The sequence below is a fragment of the Hydra vulgaris genome, chromosome 07 (genome assembly GCF_038396675.1).
Source record: "Hydra vulgaris chromosome 07, alternate assembly HydraT2T_AEP".
In the NCBI taxonomy this organism is placed as follows: Eukaryota; Metazoa; Cnidaria; class Hydrozoa; order Anthoathecata; family Hydridae; genus Hydra; species Hydra vulgaris.
In genome coordinates, this window is record NC_088926.1 from 15569795 (window position 1) to 15583859 (window position 14065).

The window sequence follows — 14065 nt, forward strand, 5'->3', positions numbered from 1 at the left end:
AAAGTGAGCAAAGTGGAAAGTGCTTCTGGGAGACCCACAATTCTTTCACAACAAAGTGAAGAAGAATTAGCAGAGACTGTAAGAAAAATGGCACGAGCAGGGTTTCCTTTGTCGCGCAAAGATATTCGAGAAATTGCATATGCTTATTTTGATGCTAAAGGAATAAAAGGATTTTCAGAATCAAAAAAAATTGCCGGTTATTACTGGTTTCAGGGATTTTTAAACAGATTTCCTGATATAAGCACAAAAAAGGCAGTGAATCTGTCTGCAGCAAGAGCAATGGGTATGAACAAAACTCAGGTTATGAAATGGTTTGATTTGTATGAAGACTTAGTGCAAAGACTGGATATAAAAGACAGTCCTAGGCAAATTTGGAATGTGGACGAGACAGGTGTGATGAATATTCACAAGGCAGAAATAGCTGTGGCAATTGTTGGTGAACCTGCTTATAATCTTACTGCATTAGAAAGAGAGGAGACATCTACTGTCTTGGCAGCATTAAATGCATGTGGCGATATTATACCACCTATGATCATTCATAAAGGAAAAACTGTTGGCAAAGGCTGGAAAGATGGTGCTCCTTTTGGTGCTATTGTAAAAGCAAGTGATAGTTGCTGGATAAATAAAGACTTGTTTGTGGAATTTGGACAGTTATTTGTCAACAATTTACAACGATTAGGACTATTAAACGGTCGACCTCATCTTTTAATTATGGACAATCACTATTCACATGTGTTTAACCTTGAATTTTTAAACCTAATGAAAGCAAACAATATTCATGTATTTGCATTACCAAGCCATACTACTCATTGGCTGCAACCGCTGGATCGTGTGCCTTTTGGTTCATTTAAGAGAAAGTGGAATGAGGGCATGAGATTGTTTACACGAAAGAATGCTGGCCGTAAACTGGAAAAAAAGGAATTTTTTAGCTTGTTTACACCAACTTGACAAGCATCGATGACTGTTGAGCTGGCTCAGGCTGGCTTTTGTGCTACTGGCTTGTTTCCATTTAATGCCAAAGCTATTCCTGAAGAGGCTTTTGCACCAAGCACCATTACAGAAAGAAAATTAGATTCAACAGCCTCGAATTCTCAGCCCAATATGTTGTCAAATATTGAAAATTCTTGTTTGCCACTGCGATCGAGTATTGAACAGCCACCTGTACCTAATGCAGCTATGAATTTGTAGTTGATTTCTGTGACCGAATCCGTTGACATAATTAATCTGAATGAAATGCAATTGCCAGATATTTCAAATAGTTCTAGTGCTAAACTTGTTGATACAGCTAATAAAGATAATAATAATGCATCTAATTCTAATACTCGCCTAGATAAGCAGCATGAGCAACATGTCAATACTGATATTGCTGGTAGTACTTGTTTACCTACCACTGATGAAAATGCAATTGTGTCAATTGAACAAGCAGACCTCGATGTGTCTTTCGAAAACTTGATGCCAGTGCCACACAGCGATCGACCACAAAGCAGTCGGCCACGTAAGAAACCACCATCTTATGAATTGACATCAGAAGAAAATGTAGCATTTATTCAAGAAAGAACCAAACCAATAACAAAAAAAGCAGCTAAAGAGAAAGAGACCAGCAAAGAAAAGAAACAGAAGAAAACTGTTAAACAGAAGGCTATAAAGAAAAAGAAAGAATCCAAAAAAGAAAAGAAACAAAAAGAAGAGGACATTTGCAAATATTGTGGGTTTGCATATGGTGAAGCAACTGATCCTCTCATTGATGATGAATGGATTGAGTGTGACGCGTGCCGTGATTGGTTACATGAGAGCTGTATTGAAATAACCGTGCGTGGACAACTATGTGCTGATTGTGTTCAAACAACAACTAAGTAAATTAACTCTAGTTAAGACTTGATATTTTGCATTTTGTACTGCACCATTTATCTGCAGCTTTAGCAGTATTATTTTTATTAGACTAGTCGCTGACATTTTTATATTGCTTTTGTTCTTTAAATTTTTTGCATTGTATGCATTTGAGGTTAATGTTTGCAAACTTTTAATACCAGTTTACTATATCGTAGGTAATAAAGTTAATATTAGTATAGTAAATATTATTTGTAATAATACTTCCAATTTTGTAAATTTTTGTCTGAAATAAAAGCTAAATGGCTCACTTTAGAATAATCATATAAGCTATTGGCTTGCTTTACCAATAATGGTGGCTCACTTTATAAATTTGTTAATATAAAGCGAGCCTTTCCTATGTATCATATATAGTTTACTTGGCTCACTTTATATTAGTGTGGCTCACTTTACATTATATCATAGTTTAGGTATCTGTTATAGAGTTTTCTAGTACAAGAAGTATTAAGATATCTCACATAGTTATTAATACACACTGATTTTAGTTTTATTGCCTCGCTTTATCCGAAATGACCCTATCATTATTTCATCTTAGGTCTACTGAAAAAAATTAGATTCATCAATTGTCTCTCTAATACATGATCAAAATTTGCATTTAAAAATGGTGTCTTTTTAGAAAAATTTAAATTTTGTAACAAAAGCAATTAAAATATTTTGTAAAACATTTATTTGAATAAAACATCGAATAGTGTTATTTATTGACTAGTTTAGGATATTTATAGTCATGGGCCAAGGAAGACGCTCTCCCCTCCCACGGGAGGCCCCCACGCCGCCCCCCACCTCCCTAGATTTTTTTTTATTTTTTATTTTTACATAAAATGAATAAATAATAGTTGATTGTTAAAATACATTTTAAAAACATATTTTTTCAGTTTAAGTTTGAGAAACAGTTTATTTGCGTTACTTCAAATCGATAAATACTTACCTCTTATTTCAAAGATCTTTTTACAATTTTAAGTCATAAATTTTAAAACCAAAGATATTAAAACATTTTTAAAACATTTTGACAATCAATATCTTTATGTAGTTTTAGACTAATATAGTCATTGACATAATAAGATGGGAGTGATTTGTGATTTATTTAAACCCCCACCCCTCCTTCTCAGCCTACAATTCAAGAATTTGAAAAAAATAAAAGACATTTTAAATGCAAAATAAGTAAATAAAATAAAATCAAAATTATTTTAAACATAATTAATTTTTTTTTGTAACCAACAGTTTATATTCTTCAAATCTAAATCAGATATGTTGTATGTACGACCTGATATTGTTCGGTGTAGAAATTAGGCATATAACTTCAGAATTGAGCACCCAACACTCATCAGTTCTCATTGGCCAAAAGAAGTTTTTACACCTGGTCCATGTGGATGCATGAATCTGACTTTTATATCAAGCTCACTTACATCTTCAGCAATCCCTACCCACCAAAATCCATCATAAAAACATGCAATATAATCCATTTTTTTAATATTTAATGAAATATCTACATAATGTTTGCTTTTTGGAATGATATCAAATATTTCAGTGCATGCATCAGTACTTATTTTTTTATAACTTATAGTGTTTGGAGCAATTGGAATAAAATGATGATACATCCTTGTGCCAGGAACTGTAATTCCACCTAAATATCTTTTTTCTAATTATGCTCGTGTTTGATCAATTTCTTCTTTTGAAAATAACTTAAAATAAATTCCATTTATCTTGGCTTTACAAAAGGAGTACATTAAATTAACATCTAAAATCTGCCCAGTAGTTATTTGTTTTAGACTTTCTTGACATACTACTCTTTTAACAGTCCCACCAATACCATCACAGGGGGATTTACCATGACTGGTAGCAAAAAATACCCATTCAGCATTTAAATCAAAGTCTTTACTGTGATGACAAAGATTGATAAAATTTTTAAAATTTTTAAATTGTGCTGCGCAACCATCGGAAAAGTATTTCACACTTGATACATCAGGTAGATTTTCTTTGATATATCTAGTTATATCTTCCTGAGTCTTGTAAATAAATCCTGTGTCATGATCAACATCTTCTGAAAGGTAACAAAAAGATTTATGTTTGAGAAGTTTGTTCTCTATAAAATAAAGTACAATTGTATAAAGTGAGCATTGACTTTTGCTCCAGTGATAACTTTGAACCTCATCCTGAACAACATATTGATAGTTTTCAGCAAAATCTCCTAAAATTAAGCATTCGTTTTGGTTAAGATTTTCTTTACAGTTTTTTAAGTATCTACTTTGTGTTTTTGCAATATATGAATGAGTGGTAAGGTTGTCAATGCTGTCACATAATAAATCATTAAATTCATCTAGTGGCAATGACTGTGAAAGTAGTGTTGTACAATCGGTACTCTGCCATTGCTTAAATACTACATCTTCTTCATGCTCATGGTCCATAAACTCCTGCACTAAAAAATTTTTTAACACTTCAATACCAGGGCATTGGTTACATCGATGCAACATACATTCTGCATTTTCAAGAGAGCAAACAATCAATGCCATGAAATCTTTATAACTTTTATTCCACCTAATGGCATCAATGAGAAATTTTGTATTTTGGTGATGTATGCAAACACATACATTGTGGGTACCTGACGCATTAGTTGTAATACACCATTTAGGTTTAAGAGTACAAAATTTTGACAAACTGACTTTGACGTTAGGGTAGTCTTTTTTAAATGCAACATGTAATTCATTAAGATTGAGTAGCAATAATCTTTTTTGAACATGTTGGTTTTTCTTAATACTTACATAATCTTTTTTTCCTGGCATCATTCTTGAAAATTCATCACTTTGATAAAAGTTAATCACTAAATTAACTGTTTCTGGTGAAAGTGGGTTTCCAGTTTTTTTTCCAGGTAATGATAGAATTCCATTCTCATTTTTAACTTTTCTTGCTGTTCGAACAAGATACTCAGACACTTCAAAGTAGCTTGATATTTTTTTACGTGTCCATGATTTTGGTGCGAGTGTTAACATTTGCACCTTATGGCAATAAGAGTCAGTCTCTGAAATTTTATTTTTTATTTTATACATTAAAATGTCTAGATCATGGTCATTGTTAATGTTGTTGTTTAAAATGGAGCTTTTTATTTCTGTTGTTAAAAAAGTTTCTTTAATATTATATGCTGATGAGACCATTTTTGCAACTCTGTCAATAGTGTTCTCAAACTTTTGTTTTGCTTCAGGCAATTTGCTGTGTTTTGAAAGACTTTTTAGTTTGACTGGTGAAATTCCAAGCAATTCTATAGTGGTATCTAACTTAATTTTTTTCTGACTTTTGGATTCCCATTCCTCCTGTGAATTTAAATCTTCATCAGTTTCTATTGCTTTTTTGTAACATTTACTGCAGAATTTCCAACCTGGGGTTACATAAACATTATTTTTTTGCAAATAGTTTGCCATGTCTATGGAAATCTTTATATTACCTAAAAAACAAATTTAGTTTTACGTGGTTAAAATAACTGAAATTATCAAACATTTTATAAATAATAAATTGTTTTCTTTTAATTCCATATCAACTCTGTTGTAAATAAGGTAAGATTACCTTTTATAGCAATTTTTTTACTTTCCTTGTGTGTTCCAAAAGGATTGCAACACTTTGTAATTTTTCTCTCAAAATATTTTCCATAGAATTGCTCATGATAACAACATATAATTCTTATTGAACTATATTTTTCCTTTAAATTTGCTTGCCATATTATTTCTTCTTGTTTTTCACAAGGAAGATCTTTAAATTGAACAAAACCTTGTTTTCTTGAAAATCCAGTTTTGTGGCAATGAATGTTAAGACTTTTTCCAATGTCACATTTCTCCATATTAATTATTTTTATTATTTATTAACTAACAAAATAATATAAAAACTATAATATTAAAAGTAACTCTTTAAGAAAATACAAACAAGTAAATACCTTTAAAAAGAACAAAACTAAACTTATGTTTGTTTTTTATAAAAAAGGAGGTTTTTAGTCACCAATTTGAAATAATGAATATTTTTTTTTTTCAAAATTAAAATTAAATTGTATGTTTTTGCATTATTTATTCATTTTATGCAACAAAAAAAAAAAAAAAAAATCTAGGGAGATTGGGGGATAGGCGTAGGGGCCTCCCGTGGGAGGGGAGGGTATCTCCCTTGGCCCATGACTATAAATGTCCTAAATTAGTCAATAAATGACACTATTTGATGTTTTATTCAAATAAATGTTTTAAAAAATATTTTAATTGCTTTTGTTACAAAATTTAAATTTTTCTAAAAAGACACCATTTTTAAATGCAAATTTTGATCACGTATTAAAGAGACAATTGATGAATCTAATTTTTTTCAGTAGACCTAAGATAAAATAATGATATACAATTAAACTTTTTACTCAGAATTTTGGGCCACAGTCTTCATTTTACCTCCAAAAATCACTAATTTACAAGTCAATAATTTTGATCAAAATTGGATAAATGAGGCATTTCTTGAGATAATCGAGTCTTAAGAGTGCTATTTTTGGATTTCTCAAGTTTAAATCTATTAGAGTACCAAATTTTAGGAAATTTCCCCAAGCCATTATGAGGATACTGTATGTCAAAGTTGCTTTGTAGTCACTTCAGAAAATCACTAAAATGCTGAGTCAGCATTATTTCAAGTGATGATATCTCTGGAACCCATTGGTATTTTTAACTAAAATTTTCGCAGTTATTATTTTTTGGTATGGACTGCAAGTGGTGTAAAAATAAACAAATTCTGAGACGTAAGGGTGTCATGGTCTGGATGATTTCATATATTTTTACCCTATACTAAGGAAACTTTATCATTTATGCTAAAATTACAGACAATTTTTAAATTTATTTTTCAAATGTTTTTACTAAACTTTACTGCTTATTTCCACAGCAAGAAAACTAATTGCTATTTATTTGTAAAAAAAATTTATTTTTTAACAAGTTTTCATGTAAAAAATATTTGGTTGTTTTCACTACCCCCATTGAAATAATCTGCACTTTCATTGGATTCTCCAAATAGTGCATTTAAACCTGATTATTTCCTGATGAACTATTGTTATTGACGCTGCTTCAAATGCTAGTGCATTGTTAATTTACTGAACTTTTTTAAAGCAAATTTTAGGAGTCTATTTGAAACATTTTCAAAAAGTTTTAAATAGACTCCTAAAAAATAAATACACTAAATGTATTTAATAGCTTTTAAATTTTTTCAAACAGAGTTATGTTTATATCTCAAGTAATTCTTATTAATGTTGGAAATTGGGCAATATAAAAGAAGCAATTTTAGACATGCATCAAATGTAGTAATTACATTTATAAAAAAACCATGTTATTTTTTTATTTAATTTATTCCATTATTACAAAATTAACCAAATAACCATTATATTAACCAAATAATATATTTTATAAATAAATAGCAACTTATTTTCTAATTTTCCTTTTATAAGTATTGAGAAAAAATGTCAAATATAGCAAAAACATTTTTAAAAGAAAAAAGAGGTGAAAATAGTTCAACATAAGAAAAAAATTAACGAAATTTGTCATAGTTCTAGCATACATAGCAAATTAATTTTAGTTACACGGGCTGATAAAAGTTCCTGAATAAATTGCATATCAAAACTTTCAATTGTTGTTAAATTGTTATAAAATATAATATGTTTTATTCTCATCTTGTATTAAAATCAGTAGCTAAAAATAATAACCATTCTAAAACAAAAAAAATACAAAAGTTGTATAAAAATTTTAGAAAAATTTTTTTTTTATAAAATTTATATACAATTTTTGTATTTTTTTACATGTGCAATTGGTGTAAATCACTTATAAAATAGTCTGTTTCTCTAAACACCATATATCTTCAATAGCTCAGTGGTTTAGTGCGCTGACTAGAGTTTGAAAATTCTTAAAGTAATACTAACTAAATACCCTGAAAAATATATTTTGGGAGGTGACTCTAGACACATATAAAAGTCGATTGCAAGTAATTTTACAATCTTTTGACATCATCTGTTTCTTCTATGGTATGTTTTGTTCTTCCATAAAATAAAGATCAAAACATTGATCACAAAAAAATCATTTAATAATAATTGGTCCTTATGGCTTAGAAATTTAAAATTATTTTTAATGAAAACTACCAAAAACTCACTTAAGTTAAGTAATTAGTAATAGATTAAAAAACAGGTATAAAACTCCTAAAATTTTATTTTGAAACTTTGTTTTCTCTTAGTTTATGACAAATATTGTTTAATACATCAAACATGACTTCCAAAATACCTCAGCAATGACTTGCAAAAACATTCTCAAACAGCTCTGGAGTTATTCTTGAACCTTCGTACTGTTACAATCAAAATACATCTCAAAAATTGTTGTTAATATTCTAGATGTGTAACATCTCTATTGTATCTCTCCCAGTGAGTTTTAAAGTTTGAATGTAGATTGTTCACTGAAGTGACCAAGTCCTGTCTTTTAGATTTTAATAAATAACATGTACTTTTCGCATGATAGAAATCGGGAGTTTGAATTCTCTGAACTTCATAATTTTGATTCAAAGTCTGGATCCAGCTCGATGCAAAAGTATGCAACAAAGTTATCTCTAAAATGAGATTAGATGGAGGGAATGGCCTGATTAAAATTGACATAAATAGCAAGTTGCTGCAACTTGCCCAAAACTTTCAAATCAATACCATTGAAAATCAATATCATTCAAATCAATACCATTCAAAATCAATACCATTCAAATCAATACCATTCAAAATCAATACCATTAAAAGACCATGGTAGGGCTGAAGTAAAATATGCAGTGCTGATCAACCAGGTTTTTCACTAGATGATTCACAACACCATGTTACTTTTATGTCACCTAGCAACAAATGTGGAATAGCTGTTAATATAGCTTTTGGTATGCAAACTCTAAAAGTGGTAGATGCACCACCTTTTTGGGGATTTTCTCAAATTGCCACCTGAGCTGACAAATTTTTCTTCTTGCTTCTTATACCACTAAACATTCTCAGGTTTCTACAGCTAAGGAGATTTGTTGACTAATTGTCACACCAACAGCAAGGGTACCTGCAGCTATGAGATTTTATACCACACATTATATTGACAAGCTTCATATCACATGAGACAATCAGGGAATCTTTGGCACACTTTTCTTAATCTTTGATGAGACCAAGAATGGACTTGACATTGGCATAGGTCTCTGAAGTGCGGCTACTAGCATTTGTTGCTTAACAATGGTAATTTTTGATGATGTAGGTGCCATCAATCTGACAGTTTTCTGAAGTGGGCTTTGAGGCTTCTTCATCTTCATCTTGAACCATAATGTAAAACTTACTTTCAGAAATTTTTTTCCTCTGTCTTTTCCAGGTTTTACAACAGCAAAGTCAGATATTTTATTGCTAACCTGAAATAATACACTGAACCTGTTGAGATTACACCAATGAGCAACTTGAATTGTGGTATTGCTTTCACTAAGCTGAATACTTGTCACTGTATAATAGTCACTGAGCTTTTGACCTACTTGAGCAAATTTCTGTTGAAAGTTAGGTTCCAAAATTCTCATAGCAAATCCTAACTTCCTAATCCCGTTGTTGGATAGAACTGTGCTTTGCTGAATTTGAAACATGTTTTGGGTTGTCAAAGGTTCCTTGAACAGTTGTTGTGGAGCTGAAGATCCTGTTGAAAAAGATTAACTTTTAAACAATACCCTATATTAGAAAAAATCTTATAATGTCGTAGTTAATAAAGTTACATTTTCTTAATGGTAAAGGTTTTCCTCTTGGCTGATTAAGTCAACTGGTATCATTTGGAGAAGAATCTTTGCCTTCCACAACTGTTGATGCTATTTGCTCAGATCCAATAGAATCAGATTTATCAATCATCCACAATTTTTCATGGTGAGTTCCAGGAGTGCAATAATGTTGAAGGTCCTTATCAAGAACTAACAAGAATTGGACACTTCTTAAGTGTCTCATCAGTTTTAGCTGCTCTTGGAGTTGCTCAAAGGATGTTTTCATAGGACTTCAGTTTGCCAAATTGACAAATTAAGCAGTCACATGTTGTAATCAGTCTTGTTGGTGGTTTTATTAAAATTGATTTAAAATTGAAAAGCTGAGTAACAGTCTTTGTTTGTCCTCTTTCAAGTTTCCCAAGTTGAATTCTACAGTTATCACATATTGCCAAAGGAACTCTATCACCTTTAAATTTAATATCTTTTTGTAGAACTTGTTTAATGCTTGTCATGAAGCTTTCTGTAAGTACTCTGTCAACTTTTCTCATGCAAATGATACAAACAGTTCTTCTGCAGTCCTCATGTGTTTTTGCTGAATTTTGCATTTTTATTTTTTATTTTTTTAACCTTTTAAAAAGCAAATTCTTTATTTCAAAATAAAATTCTTTATTTCATAAAATATATCAAAATAAAATTCTTTATTTCAAAATAAAATGATAAAGTTTTGTTACATTTTTATTGCCATATTCTCACAAACATTTTGCTTACAGCAAATAAAAAGTTTTGCAAAGAGTTGTTACTCATTTGTTACTTTATAATTTTTTTTTTGAGGGACGAAGTTTTGAATTTCATTTTAATGAAAAACTTAACCTATCATAGGCAAAAATCAAAAAAAGTCACACGGACAGTTTCAAAAGATTTCAAAACTATTTGCAATGGAAATCTTTATGTGTTAAGAACCACCTTCTAAAATATATTTTTTGGGGTATTTCATTAGTATTACTATTAGAATTTTCAATTTGTGTGACCACAGCATCATTTTCAAGGGTTCAAATCCTTTTAGAAAACAATTAGAAAGTAAAACAATTAGAAAGTAAAAGACAATACTGGAGTAACGTTTGGCAACAAGTAGAAAATAAAGATTTACCAACAACCAATGGCTTTAATAATAACAAAAACAAGTGTAAGAAGGAATAAGTTCATGACAAGTGTTTTTAAGTCAAATGTTCAATTAAGTGAAATCTTGTCCAGAGGAACTAAGGAAACATTTAAACCATAGCAAAATGGTAATTTCTTAGTATTATTGATGTTGATCACAAAGTTTGTTTAAAATACATCACAAAAAAGATTTAGAAAAAATAGGTGACAATAACCAGAATCAATCATTAAATTATTATGCTACCCATTTGCATTAGCACATATAAAAAAACTAGGCAAACAAACAATCCAAATAAGCTACTATCTAAAGCTGTTAGCAAGAGAATAACACAGGTCAACAACAAAAAAATTTTTTTCTGGTGCCGAGCAAACAATTTGTTTTTTGTATAGCATTTCTCATTTTGATTTCAAATATGTAACTCTTTTTTTACCATCAGGTCAAGTTGTAAAGATATTTAGGTTCAAATCTTAAATATTTAGGGTAAAGTCCCTAATATTGTCGAAAAAAAAGTTATTCAAAAGTATGTCAACCTGGGTCTCAAAAAAAGCGTATTTTCATAGAGATTTTAGAAAACATAAATATTTTTCCTTAAAATTTATTGACAAAAAAGTCAACAGAATGTTATTAACCAAAAATACACAAAATACTTATTTTTATTACTTTTGAATAACATTTTTAAAAAAAATTGCTTTTTAAAAGCTGTAAAACTCAATTTTACCATAAATATAGTCAACATACTAAAAGATTCAAAAACTTAATTGATATTGAAACTCTGATTTTTTTTTTTTTTTTAAATTGAATAATAAAATTATTATTGAATAATAAAATCATTTGACTATTCGTATTTAGTTAATATTAAAATTAATTATACTATTAAGAATATTTTTGTCTCTTATGATAACAAACTGCACAGGAAACCATTTTGCAACTCAAGCAAAAACTCTGCTTTGCAAAGATGCAAGTAAACTTGCATCAAATTTTTTGCAATCAATAAAAAATGAAAAACCATAAAAATTAACATTTAATAAAAACTTGTTTAAATAAAATTTTTTGAAGCAAAGTAATAATAATAGGTTTAAAATATTTGTTTTTGATACACGTTTTTTGTTACATGTTATTGTTATTTTTATTGCCAATTATTATCGATAAAACAATTATTTGTATTATTTACAAAGGAAAAATTGGAGGTTAAAAATTGCACTAAGATACTAAAAATGAAATCACTTGAGTTAAACAAGACAAAACAAAACATTTTAGTAAAGACATTTATTTTTGAATTAAAATTTGCAAAAATATTTTTGAAGACTTTAATTTAAAAATATTTTTGAGGTGATCATAGAAACCTTGTTTTTTTCTATCTTGTTGGAAATGCAACTAATTTTTAAATCCACCAACCTGTTGCTTTTTTTAAAGCACATTTTATGGCAGAGAAACTTTACCTTCTATTTGAAAGTATAAAAAATGTGGTTTTACAATCATAGAAAAAGAAGAAAACGAGGTAAAGAAAAGAAGTTTATTTTACCACCATTTTTTATGCAACATGGTTTTTGAAAATCTTGTCACCCAAAACATTCAAGAATGACCTTTATGCTTTCAGGGCTAGTGTTAATATACAAGACCAAAATTATCATTAGTTAGGGCAAGCTTTAACAAAGAATATAAAACTACACTTTTGGTACCTAACTCCACATCTCATTGTGTTGACGATTGGAGACAATAAAATTAAAAACAATGAAAAGAAAAACTAAAGCCTAAATTTTTTTAACTGTTTTCCTATGCATCTAATTTATAAAAAGAAGTTTTTAACATTGTGATTTGTTTTTTGTCTATAAAAGTTTTGTGTTTCATTATTTGTGTGAAGCTTTTAAGTTGTTATTTACTAAAGTTATTTAAGTTTTATTTTTATTTCAAATTATCATTTTAATTTCAAACTTTACATCTAGTAAAGTTACTAAGTTTAGATTATGATATATATGTATATATATGTATATATATATATATTAGGGCTGTCCAAAAAAAAAATTTTTTTTTCAGATTTGATTGCATAGTTGTTTATTTTGTGTCATTTGACATAGTAATTAACTGTGCAAAAAATCTTTCCAATCAGATAATGTTTAGGGGGTGCTCATGACCATAAAGTTTTACGAAAAATGTGAAAAACATGGAAAAAGTAACAAAGTTCCACAAATTTCTAAAACCCGGTTAATTAGATTTTTCAGATTTGATCAGTTTTAATTATCTCTAAATATTAAATTCTGAATACAAATTACAATCCACATCCACTTTAGACTGGTTTATTAGCAGAGAAATTAATGAAATAAAATACTGCAATACGACTAAAGTTCTGCGGTTTTTGTTATATCAGAATTTTTCCAAAATAAAACACTAGGATTTTTGACTCTTTGTCATTGATTAAAATACGAATTATAAACAAAAAAACATATGAGCATTTAACATTTAATTATCGTAATGTTATAGTTCGTGCAATGTTAATGCTAGCGAGGACTATAACTCTTCAGAGTACACTTTCTGGCATCTGGCACTCGCTTTCTGTGATCCTCAACCACCTGAATTAACTTCTGCATTTCAGATTCATTCCTTGTAATCGATTCATTAAACATCGACATTAAAGCCACAGATCGTTCGGCAGCATCATTTACTACTTTCAATGAATATACTAAATTTTTTCCTTCTTGGTATTCTGGGGAATCATTCCAGGTAGCTGGATCGTTGTTGAACAGAAAATCAATATCAACCTTCATTGACCGCAACGCACTTGCTGAAACTGATGTCACCAGCATGTCCAGAGATTTCTTCTCTAGACTTTCAATGTTCTTTAATTTGATCAACCTTTCAGACCAGTTCTCGCCGTGAAATTTCATGTTGGAAATCATTTTTCGCTTCTCTTCCGTTTGAAGTTTGTTTGAAAACAAAGCTAGTGGGACCAATTCTGGTGAAAGGTACCACAAATGGTTTTGAAAGTTCTTGACTGCTGCTTCGGAAATCGTTTTATTCACAACTGCAAACTGCTTAAGTTGCTGAAACAGAAACAAGTCATTAACTGGAGCATCGCTGGCATTTGTGCATGATATCCAAGATTTTACATAAACCAGACTAGCAAATAAGCAAAATTCACAGAGATTTTTTTCCTCTTTTGTGGTCAACTTGAACTCTTCACGAAATAAATAAATCTTAAAACAATAAATAACCTTGGCCATCCAGCGAGCCATGTGATAAGCACCAGGGATCTTGAAATGATAATTTTTCTCTTCTTGATCAGGCAGTTTTCCAAGTATTAACAGA

General features: G+C 29.7%; 2 protein-coding genes across 9 annotated transcripts in view; both read right to left on the reverse strand.

The window, feature by feature from the left end:
• Positions 1-14065, reverse strand: part of LOC101237519 (voltage-dependent L-type calcium channel subunit alpha-1D) — a 194449-nt gene that overhangs the window by 131153 nt on the left and 49231 nt on the right. The gene's annotated exons all lie outside the window — the stretch shown is intronic.
• On the reverse strand, positions 2677-5737 carry LOC136082316 (uncharacterized). Its single transcript, XM_065801185.1, has 2 exons — positions 5440-5737; positions 2677-5320 (listed from the first exon to the last, which is right to left on the reverse strand). The coding sequence occupies exons 1-2, from the start codon at positions 5708-5710 to the stop codon at positions 3528-3530; spliced, it is 2064 nt and encodes a 687-aa protein (XP_065657257.1). The 5' UTR covers positions 5711-5737; the 3' UTR covers positions 2677-3527.